A 12,095-nucleotide genomic window follows, 5' to 3' on the forward strand; every position below is an offset into this window, starting at 1 on the left:
TATTTAAAGAGCCTGCCCTCTACTCTGTCACCCTCCATTCTTTCTAACTTTCTTCTTTCTGCACAGCAATTATCTCCTAACAAACTACACAATTTTTAAAAAATACTGTTTAATGTCTTTCTCTCCTTTATGAAAAATAAATCCAAGAAGAGAAGCATTTTGGTGATGGTGAGACCTCATTTAGTCCTGGATACTTCAAAAGAACCTGACACATAGTGGATGCTCAATAAATATTTGCTTGATGTCTAAGTACACTCATGACATATCTAAGGACAAAATCAATAACACAATCTCTAATAACTGTATCTACTACTTAAAATCTGACAATTTTCTGTTCCTGTGTAATCAAACAAAATATATGGCACATGAATTTCTTAAAAGAAAATCTCATCATCTTTATCATTCCTATGGGTTTCAGTTTGTTTAACAAAAACGTATACTTGAATTATTTTAAAATGTCCCATTTTTATTTTGTTAACACTGTGTAGTACAGACTGTGTAACCAGGGAAGCAAATTAAATAGTTTTTTATGAAATGTTTATTAGGCCAAATATGTTGAAATGCTGTACACAAGATCCAACACTACTCTGTATTATTAATTAAGAACAGCTTTTAAAATTCTGTTTGCTGTCATTACATACATTATATACACTGGACAGTTCATGCTGAGAAAGTCAAATCCTTTAAGAATTCTGATAGGTGATAAATCCCATAACTTTCTATCCTAATTGATATTTCTTCAGCTTGCAAATGCTCATTGCCTCTTTCAGACATTATTTTGGGAATGGGGAGGTCTACTCAAATACCAAAAGGCCTGGCCCATTTTGTGAATCAATATGAACATATGAAGAAGGCCCCAACCTGAAATTCTTTCCCTGTGATTTCCTAAGAAACCAGGCTATCCCTGTTTATTTTTTAAAGCAGTTCTCTATTAATTTAAAATCCTTTACTCCCAGGGTTTGAAGCCTATACCATGTGACAGGATCTCTACAACTCCTAAATAAAAACATGTCTCACAGAATGCAAGGGAAAAGCCTCCCCAAAGATGTTGTTTAGCCAATACCTCTGAATGACGTTCTACACTTCCAGTGTCTGATCCAGAGTGTTGCTCATTTACATCATCCTCAACGTCTGACCCTGAATCCCGTTCATCCTGTACTGGGGTAGCGCCACCATCATCTGCTTAAAAATAAAACAAAAACCCACTTAAGGTGTAAGATGGATGACATCTACAACTGAAATGAACACAATGAATCAAGAATAATGTAAGAGCAAAGGTTACCACTGACGAAGCATGACTAATGATGCTAATGTGAATAAGACAACACCATAACACTTATATATAAATACCAACAATCAGAACACATATTATGACATATGTGGCAGCAAAAAATACGTCATAAAAGAAATGTGAAGCTTAAGAAACATCACTAAGGACCAAATCAACAACCTCTAAATAATAGTGTGCTCTTTAACTACTTCAACCTTATGTTAAAACCGGAGTCTATTCTCTCCACAGAATTTACTTACCACCTTCTAATGTACTACATGACTTACCAAGTTATTTGTTTAATATGGGTCTTTCCTCACTTGAATGAAAGGGCCAAAAGAGCAAGGATTTTGGTTAACTGCTGATTCCCTGAAGCCCAGAACAGTGCCTGGTTCAGCACAGTAAATATTTGTTTATGAATGCAGAGCACAAGAACTCCAGTACAGAAATGGTATAAATTCTTAAAGTAAAGAATACACTGCACTGTTACAAAATGGTAAAATTGAATTGCTACCTACCTTTAACCGAAACTTTAAAAATATAAAAATTGTACTGTCAGAGGGATTTAGGGCTGTTGGAGGATATGGGAAGACTTGGTTAGAAGTTTAATAAAAATAAACTAAATTTTAAAAATGAAGCAGTCAACTACAGGAAAACCAAAAAGTTTAAGAATGAAATCACTATCATACTAAGGAGCTACTCTACTCAGCTGAGAAGTAAAGAATATTTATACAGTCAAATTACAAGTAATTTTGAAATGTAACAAATAATTATGCTGCAACAGTAAGAGTATGGGGGGAAAAGGGCACATAAGAGGCTAAAATCCTGTCCTAACACAAAGGGAATCATTACGGAATGCCTAAAAATATGCAACAAGAAAGAGCATAAATTAATATGAAAGTAAATATCAAAAAACCGCAAAAAGAATGAAAAGTCAGGGAACTGTTATTTTTTCAAGTCTTCCAGCACTTAACCCATAGACATGTATTACATACAATTATTTACCTGAAAAATAATTTAATAATTTAGAAAGAACTGAAAACTATGTTGAAAATATCAAGCAAACATTCTAGGCGAAACAGCAGGGCATGCCTGGAAACCCGTTCTGTAGTTATCACTATTCGCTATCATATAGCGAATCGAAGTGAACTCAAAACAGAAAAGAGATTAACATTCAGACATTTAGGCACTGCTGACAGGTAACACTTCACGGGACTAGGACACAAAGTGAAAGAAAACGGTCAAGTTCTTCCCCACTAGGACATGACTTATTCGTCCTTGTATCTCCGGTGCCTAGTACAGTGTTAGGAGGGGGCGCTCAGTGTTTACTGAATAAACAGGGAACAAAGAAGATCAAACTTCAGTCAGGAGAAAGAGGAAAGGTCTCAAGGTGAAGGAAAAGTACAAAATCACCAGTAAGTACCAGAAGTACACGCCTTACTCTAACATATTTATACAACTCAAACGAGGGTCCTACATTTTACTGGGAAACCACGGTTGCAGGCGAGATTAAACCATCCCCAAATCCGTGTGAAAGGTCTAGGAAATATCCCGCACCCCCTACTGAACCGCTTCCTTGAATTCTCGCAAGACTCGCAACTACAGGAAGAAAAAAAAAAAAATTCCGTAACAGGAGAGACCTTCCCTAGGACTTTGCACATAGAAGCACTTAATATATGAAGTGGTTTCCCAGTTTCAGCCAAAAACTTGCCAATTCAGAAGACCGCTCTCGGTCTAGAATCCCCTCTCCAAGGTTCTAACTTCCGGGCCGCAGCGCGTCGGCGGGCTCTTCGCGCGCCGCTTCACAGTCCACGGCGGACCAAGTCGGGGGAGGGAACGTCTCCGGGGCCTCCTTCCCCTACCCCGCGAGGGTGAGAGGCCAAGCCCCACTGAATAACTGCTCCGCCCCCCAAGCCCTGTCCCCCAAGTCCCTGCCCCACCTGACTGGTCGCCGCTGAAATATTCCGAATCCATGGCAGGCGGGCTCTCGGCGGGGAGTGTCCGCGCCCCGCGCCGCCCCGTCACCTCCTTCCTGGCGATGTGACCCCCGATGGCGCGGCCCGATGCTCAGGGGCTCCCGCTCGACTAGAGGGTTGGGGGTGCGTAGCATCAAACGGCAGCAGCGGCGGGCACAAACACTTCGACCTAAAAGCCCCGGCACAAGAAGCTGTACCGGGTAGGCGGGCAGGCGTGTAGATCCGCGCTCTACTTCCCAGAAGCACCTCTGGGGCCAAAATGGCGTCTGCCCACGACCCTCAAAGGAATGCAGTGCGCAGGCGCTGTCTCCTATCATCTGGCCAATCAGAAGATGCAACGGTAATGACGCACAGCGTGGCCGGAAAGAGACTACTGGGTAAATTGAGCGGGAGCTCCAGCTTCAGTTAAATACTTTCCTTTGGGGGAGCCAGTTATGTTTCCCATGGAGATGATGACGTTAATTTATTGGTTCTCTGCCCCTGCTCCTTGTTTGAGAATCTTCTTGAGTTATGCTTCTGGAAAATGAAGACGCGCTACAACTAAATTTTCATTATAGGGGAAATTAAGTATGCTTCCCGTCATGCAGCGAGGCGCTTGATTCCCGCCCTTAGTACGGGACGGAAGTGGTGCACTTCTCTCTGGGACTTGTAGTTCAAAGTTTCAGCGACTGTGGCGCGCTTCTAACTGGTGTGATTTGATTAAAAGAGCTTCCTTTCAAGGCATTTTTCTTCCTTTTTTACCGTCTAAAAATAACAACTTGAAGCGCCAGGGTGAATAGTGGGTTAAGTGTTATACTGTGTCGCCTCAGGGCTTGAAAGGTGAGTTCAAGCCCCACGTTGGGGCTGTGAGTTCACGCCCCAGCATGGAGCCTGCTTAAAAATAATGATGACTTAACTCCCATCTTAAGAAGCCATACCAAGTACAAGTTTCTACTTCCAAAGGGGCCCCCTTTTGAAAAACATTATTAAACTTTACTTGAGCCCCATGCCCTTGATGAAGAGCAATGGTTAAGAAACCTCCTGACCGGGGCACCTGGGTGGCTCAGTGGGTTAAGCCTCTGCCTTTGGCTTGAGTCATGGTCTCAGGGTCCTGGGATCGAGCCCCGCATCAGGGTCTCTGCTCATTGGGGGACCTGCTTCCCCCTCTCTCTGCCTGCCTCTCTGCCTGCCTCTCTGCCTACTTGTGATCTTTCTCTCTGTCAAATAAATAAATAAAATCTTTAAAAAAAGAAAAAAAGAAACCTCCTGACCTATCAGGTATCTTTGAAGGGATCTCTGTAAAGAACCACCCTCCCACCTAAATAAAACTCACTCTAGTTCTTTCTTGGCCCTTTTGTTAGCCTGTAACAAGACCAGGCAAAGAAAATCTTTCCGTTGTGTCTAAGCCTGCTTCTAAAGGCCACTCAGACCCTGCAACTTCCTATTCTTTGTTTCATGAATTATTGGCTGAGATTAAAAGTCTGTCCTCCACCCTGAGAAGCTAGACACAGATAAACATTTTCTGTTCACCTGACTGAAACTTCTGATTGCAAATCTCCCACTTTTCTCCCTATGAAAGTCTAAGGCAAAAAACAATCCCGGTAGGCACTCTGATCTTCATATCTGGAGTGCTCTCCCTATTCCAATCCCTATTACAATCTAAGTAAAATCCATTTCCTTACTTGTTTGCTTTTGTCTCAGAGTGGAAAATGTTCTTGCCTTTTGATTAGAGTAGGGCCAGTAGAGATAAACAAAGATACCCCAGCATGTATAGACCTGCATACATTGGGCCTTTTGTTAGCAAAACATAGACTGGATTTCTAGGTATGTCTAGCCCGTTGTAAGACCTAATTTAATGCCCTGGAAAGTTCACCTCCTACCTTGGGCTTGAGAGACGTGGATTCTCTGATACAATCTCTGCTGTAGATTCTCAAAGCGCCCTTAGTCAAGACACATCCCTGCTTTGGTATTCCTTGAACCCTTTCTTAGCCAGTCAGAATATGCTGGCAGAACCCAGTTCTGGGTTCCAGAAATCGACATGGGAAGGGAAGGAGGAGAGAGGGGTGGTTTCTCTCTAGAAATTCTCATTTTCTTGTAAGATAGTTCACTCCTTTTCCCAGTAATAGAAACAGTTTTGAAATCTAAGCCTGACCCTACTATGGGAATATTACAAGAATCCTAAGAACAAGGAATTAACAGTGCCTGAAACCAAAGATATAAAAATAAAGTATTAACTTCCTTTCACTTGAGAAAGGAGACCCTAGGATCTAAGCTTTCTTCCAAAGAGAGTGGGTGAGAGTATACCTGTGTAAGTTAGGCAAGATGAATAGAGGAGAAGTCCATGAAGAGGTTCAGTGGATGGGAACCCAATGGAAATCCTGCCATAAAGAGGTTGTAATTTCACAGGAGGTACAGGACCAATAGCCATGAATGTGATTGGGCTAAACAATGCAATTGCAAGAAGATAATCACTGAATTTTAACATAAAGATTCTAACTGTTCCAGTGGTTTAAAGAATGGAGTGAGAGAAGGCAACTGAACATGCAGCAATGTGCTGAGATCCTGAAGGCTGTAAAGAAGCATCAGATCTAGTTTTTGTACTCTGGAAGCCAACAATGTATTTAGAAAAACAGGACACACTTTTTGAATTAAACAGAGTCTTAGTTAAAGCAGTATGCTTGTCAATGCAAATACAGGTCCCAGAGAGTTCTCCAGAGCCTTTTCACCAACTGGCTGTCCCTTGGACCTGCAATAGAGAAATGCTAGAGCAGCACTGGTGTGTCTTTCTGAGTCTCAGCTGCCTTACTTTTTGAAAAAGATTTTATTTTTTATTTGAAAGAGAGAGAGCACGAGGTTGGTGGCGGCAGGGAGGTCAGAAGGAGAAGCAGATGCTCCACTGATCAGGGAGCCCAATGCAGGACTCAATCCTGGGACTCCAGGATCATGGTCTGAGACAAAGGCAGTTGCTTTGCCAACCGAGCCACCCAGGCACCCCATTAGCTACCTTGCATTTTAAGGACTGGCATCTCTCCAATCTCCATGCCTCACTCCAGCCCCAGCACAGTTGGTCCACAGTTGCCAGTGGTAGTGGAAAGGCATCCAAAAGGGAAGTTGTTTGTTTGTTTTTTTTACCCGCAAAAGATACTGAGGACAGAGAAGAGATGAAGGGAGGGAGGGCTTGCAGCAGTTCATTTTAACCCTTAACTGATAACCCAAAGACTGTTCCCTAAGTGAATACAAGATTTATTCAGCCAGTCTTTTGAGAGACTGTACCTTGCCAAAAATATATCAGGAATGAGAGGTCACAGCATATCAGGAAAAACATGGCACTGGCAGAGCTGCAACCTGAGGCTCAGAGATCTAGGTTCTGGGCCAATCTCTGGGCTTACTGGGCTTGCTGAGCAGGGACGAGCTACCGGCCTCCTATATGAGACTCAGTTTCCTTGTATGTCAAATGAGATTGTTGAATCAGAAGATTTGAAGCCTCCTTAGTTTCATTATTCTGTATCAGAGAAGCCCAGGCTCCCAAGTCTGTCCCTCCTTCTTATGCTTGAGCCACTAGGGGGCCCTGCTAGTGAAAAAAACAAATGGAACAAGTATGTCCTAAGGGGGCACCCCTGGCTCTTCCTCACACATACCAGCCTCACAAGTCACTGGGACACATGAAAGATTTGCCCTGACTGGTTGTTTGTAACACTGAAAACTGAAACTCACTTGAAAGCCATTAATAGTGAATAATCAATCACTGAACCACAGTATCATGGCATAGAACACTAATATAACTGAAGTGAATCTTTAGCTCTCACATGGATATCCAGATTAAGTGGGAAAAAGTACTTTATAGAGTAATATAAATGGTATAACTTTATTTATGTGAACAACTAAAACAGCATACAAAACCCAAAATAACAATTCCTTAGTAAATATGGTGAGAAAAGGACTTTCTAACAAAGGTTGAAAAGCCAAAAGCCATAAAAAACTGAAACGTTTGGCATTAAAATAAAAACTTAAAAAAACAATGAAATGAAAACTTAAATGTGTGTATGGCAAAACCAATACATTATTAGCCCAACCAAAATATAAGTGATTAGGAAAAGAAAATTTTTTTTCAACTCCTATTAGAGACCAAGGACTAATCTCCCTAGAGAAGACTATAGAAGATATCAATAAGAAGATTAATAACTCGTGCCTGGGTGGCTCAGTTGGTTAAACGGCTGCCTTCAGCTCAGGTCATGATTTCAGGGTCCTGGGACTGAACCCTGTGTAGGGTTCCCTGCTCCTTGGGAAGCCTGCTTCTCCTTCTCCCTCTGTACCCCCCTTGCCCCAACTCCTGTCCTTGGCTTGCATCTTCACTCTTTCACTCTCTGTCAAATAAATAAATAAATAAAATCTCAAAAAAAAAGGAAACTAATAACAGAAAAATGGGTAACTAATACGACAATTCACAGAAAAGAGAATACTAATTGTTCTAAGACAGATGAAAAGGTGTTCACCCTAAAAGAAAATTAAAAAATTAAAATCATATTGAGATATTATTTTCACTGCTCAGATTGCAAAAACCCTTTAACATTCTACAGGTAAGGCCATAGAGAAAGAGGCCCTCTCATAAGGTGCTATGGGGGTGTACTGGTATAGTTCTCTACAGAATGCAGTTTGGAAATATTTATAAAAATTACAAATGCATATGCTCTTTGGCCCAGCACGTGGGCCAATTTCACTTCAGCGAATGTATCCTACAAATATACCTGACCGTGTACAAATTACATATCTGTAAAATTATTCATTGCTGCACTTCTTGCAAAATATTGGAAATAAACAAAATATCCAAACAGGAAGAATCACAAAATTATGATACATTTGTACAATGGAATGTTACATAGGATACATTTGTACAATGGAATGTTACGTAGCTACAACAAAAAAATGAGGAAACTCTCTTATGTACTGATACAAAAAGATATCTAAGCTGGATTCAGTAAAAAAATGCAAAATGCAGAACAGTGTTAGAGTATCCCATGTTTTATGACAAAGAGAGGATAACATACATTTGTTGTTGCTTGTAACTATATTTTTAAAATTTGAAAAGTAGTATAAAAAAACATATTTGTTGTCTGTTGGGGGAGAGAGGGAGAGGATGAGAACAAGCCATTAGGTTTTTCCATAACACATAGTCCTTGCTCTTGATCCACATGATAACATCGATCTGATTCTATTTAATATTATCATGTTATATCAAATGATACAGCCCACTAATAGGTAGCCCACAATTTGAAAACTGGAAGTGCCAGTCTTCGCTTGCCCATGGTGTGGAAGCCACCTACGTCAATTTGCTATGATCGGGCTTCATCTCCACCCAATGATCCAAGCAAAGATGTTTTTGTGGACTCACTCTGGTCTCACCGTGTATAGAAACCATAGATGTGTGGCCTGCCCTGAGCAAAGTCCCACTTCAATATGTAATTATGTGTGTGTGGTTGAAAAATTATTCAATTCTCAATTATTCTCAATAATTATTCCAATTCTTACAAAAGAATTCTTAGTTTGGTTTGGTTTTGGTTTGGGATCTGGGGTTTTTTGTGGTGAGCGCCACAGCGAAAATGTGTAAGCAGAGACTGCCTGTGTGTCAGAAAAGAATTCTGCTTTGGAACCATGGTTGCACCGAGTTTTTTTAAACTTTCACAGATTTTTTAAAACTATTTTTTAAAAAGTATGACAAAATACATATAACATAAAACTTGCCTTTCTAGTCATTTTTAAGTGCATGATTCGTTGGTAATAATTACATTCAGAATCTTATCCAACCATCACCCCTATCTAATTCCAAATTTTTCATCACCTGAAACAGAAAGTCTGTATCCGTTAAGCAATAATTCCCCATTTCCCTTCTCCCACAGGCCCTGGTAGCTTCTAAACTTTCTTCTCAGTGAATCTGGTTATTCTAGATATTCCATATACATGGAATCATATAATATTTTTCTTTTTGTAACTGATTTATTTCACCTAGCATATTTTCAGGGTTTTTCAGCTTTGTAGCATGTGTTAGGACTTTATTTCTTTTTACAGCTAAATAATATTCTGTTGTATGTCTATACCACATTTTAAAAATCCATTCTTCTGTTGACAGACACTTGAAAAGTTTCCACCATTTGGCTACTGTGAATAATACTGCTATGGATAGCAAAGTTGCAGGAGATAAAATCAACACACAAATATTAATTTTATTTATGTAAACTAGTAATGAACAATCTGAAAAGAAAATTAAGACAACAATCTCATTTATAATAGCATCAAAACTAATAAATGAATATAATACTACAGTAAATTAAGTACTTAAGAACAAATTTAACCAAAGAAGTGCAAGACTTGTACACTGAAAACTATAAAATGTTGCAAAAAAAAAACCTATAAAATGTTGCTAAAAGCAATTAAAGAAGATACAAATAAATGAAAAGATATCTCATGTTCATGGATCAGAAGACTTAATATTGTTAAGATGGGTAATAAAACCCAAGATGATCTTCAGACTCAATGCAATTCTATCAGAATCACAATGGCATTTTTATTTTGCAGTAATACCCATCCAAAAATTCATATGGCATTTCAAGGATTTCCTGAAGAGTTAAAGTAATCTTGAATAGGAGCAAAGATGGAGGACTCACACTTCTTAATTTCAAAATTTACTGCAAAACTACATTGATCAAAACAATGCAGCATCGGCATAAGGATAGACACAGAGACCAATAGAACAGACTTGAAAGTCCAGAAATAAAAGTTCACATCTATGGTCAATAGATTTTTTGACAAGTGTGCCAAGACCATTCAATGGGAAAAGAACAGTCTCTTTAATAAATGGTGCTGGGAAAACTGGATATCCACATACAAAAAAAAAAAAAGAAGAAGAAGAAGAAGAAGCTGGTTCCTTATCTTACATTACCAAAAACGAATTTATTTTTTTTTAAAGATTTTATTTATTTATTTGACAGAGAACACAAGTAGGCAGAGAGGCAGGCAGAGAGAGAGGAGGAAGCAGGCTCCCTGCTGAGCAGAGAGCCCGATGCGGGACTCGATCCCAGGACCCTGAGATCATGACCTGAGCCGAAGGCAGCGGCTTAACCCACTGAGCCACCCAGGCGCCCCCCAAAAACGAATTTAAAAAGGATTAGAGGCCTAAATGTCAGATATAAAGCCATAAAACTTTCAAAAGAAAACATAAAAACAACTCTACATGATCTTGTATTTAGCAAGGGTTTCTTGAATATGACACCAAAAATATAGATAACAAAAGAAAAAATAGGGGCGCCTGGGTGGCTCAGTGGGTTAAGCCGCTGCCTTCGGCTCAGGTCATGATCTCAGGGTCCTGGCATCGAGTCCCGCATCGGGCTCTCTGCTCAGCAGGGAGCCTGCTTCCTTCTCTCTCTCTCTCTCTGCCTGCCTCTCAGTGTACTTGTAATTTCTCTCTGTCAAATAAATAAATAAAATCTTTAAAAAAAAAAAGAAAAAATAGATAAAGTGGACTTCCTCCAAACTAAAACATTTTGTGATCAAAGGATCACTATGAAGAGTGAAAAGAGGGGCTTCAGGGTAGCTCAGTTGCTTAAGCATCCATTTCTTGATTTCAACTCAGGTCATGATCTTATGGTCCTGAGATGGAGACCCCCATGTCAAGCCCAGCATGGCTCTGCACTTAGTGGAGAGTCTGTTTCTCTCCTCCCTTTGCTCAATATCCTGCTCATGCTCTCTCTCCCTAAAATAAATCTTTTCAAAAAATGTGAAAAGACAACCCACAGAATGGAAGATATTTTTTGCAAATCACATATCTGATAAGGGCTTCTTGAATACATGAAGGACTTTTACAACTCAGTAGTAACAAGAGGGCAAACAACCCAAATTTAAACATGGGCAAAAGACATGAATAGACATTTTATCAAAGAAGATCTACAAGTGGCTACTAAGCATACAAAAAGATGCTCACCATCATCAGTCATTTTTAAAAAGTGAAAATCAAAACCACAATGGGATACCACTTCATACCAACTAGAATGGCCATAATCAAAATAATGGAAGCTAACAAGTGTCGAGGACCCAGTGAAACTGAAATCATACAGTTGCTGGTGGGTATGTAAAACTGTGCACACACTGTGAAAAAGTTTGGCAGTTCCTCAAAAAGTTAAACATAGGATTACCATATGACCCAACAATTCCACTCTTTGATATACATCCCAAAGAACTGAAAATAGGGGCTCAATGGAGTCTTTGTTTTTTAAAACACCTTTAATTTTGAAAAAATTTTAGAATTATAGAAAATTTGCAAAGATAATGTAGTTTCATATATCCCTCACCCAGTGTCCCTGATATTAACATCTTATATTGCCAGTTGTCATCACATTTGTCAAAATAAAAAAAAACAACACTGGCACATACTATTAACAAAACTGTGGACTTTAGATTTCAACTGTCTTTCTACAAATGCCCCTTCTTTGTCCCAGGACCCCATCTTGGATGCCACACTACATTTAACTCTCATGTCTGTACTGGAAGTCCATGATCAATGTGGCCACAGGTGGTTTCTCCTAAGGAGTGGTTTCTCCCTAGCTTGTAGATGGCCACCTTCTCTCTCCCTCTTCACATGGTCTTTCCTTTGTGCAGATCTGTGACCTCACTGTTGTATGCAAGTTTTCGCGTCCGAGAGACCACCAAGGAGCCCAACACCAATGCAAACCCATGAGGGTTTATTCGAGAAGCTTAAGCTTGGGCCCAAGTATACCAGACACAGCAGAGTAGGGACTTGGACCCCGAGCTTAGTTAAGGCAGGGGAATTTATGGGTTCCTGTTACTAAAGCAGGGTGGGGATTCCTGTTACTAAAGCAGGG

The 12,095-nt window shown here is 40.0% G+C and overlaps 1 protein-coding gene across 6 annotated transcripts in view; it reads right to left on the reverse strand.

Annotated features, from left to right (window-relative positions):
• Positions 1–3,534, reverse strand: part of IWS1 (interacts with SUPT6H, CTD assembly factor 1) — a 40,210-nt gene extending 36,676 nt beyond the window's left edge. For 4 of the 6 annotated variants that reach the window (XR_004288322.1, XM_032353975.1, XM_032353974.1 and 1 more), the window contains exons 1-2: positions 3,202–3,534; positions 1,064–1,182 (exon numbers count right to left, since the gene is read on the reverse strand). Coding sequence is in view for 5 of the 6 variants with exons in the window: in XM_032353975.1 (XP_032209866.1) it covers positions 1,064–1,182; positions 3,202–3,244 (162 nt within the window). In the remaining variant the exon portion in view is untranslated. The remainder of the gene's footprint in view (positions 1–1,063; positions 1,183–3,201) is intronic. The other 2 variants (XM_032353978.1, XM_032353977.1) reach the window with 2 other exon arrangements.
• Positions 3,535–12,095: the final 8,561 nt, after the last annotated feature.

Source organism: Mustela erminea, chromosome 8 (assembly GCF_009829155.1).
Source record: "Mustela erminea isolate mMusErm1 chromosome 8, mMusErm1.Pri, whole genome shotgun sequence".
In the NCBI taxonomy this organism is placed as follows: domain Eukaryota; kingdom Metazoa; phylum Chordata; class Mammalia; order Carnivora; family Mustelidae; genus Mustela; species Mustela erminea.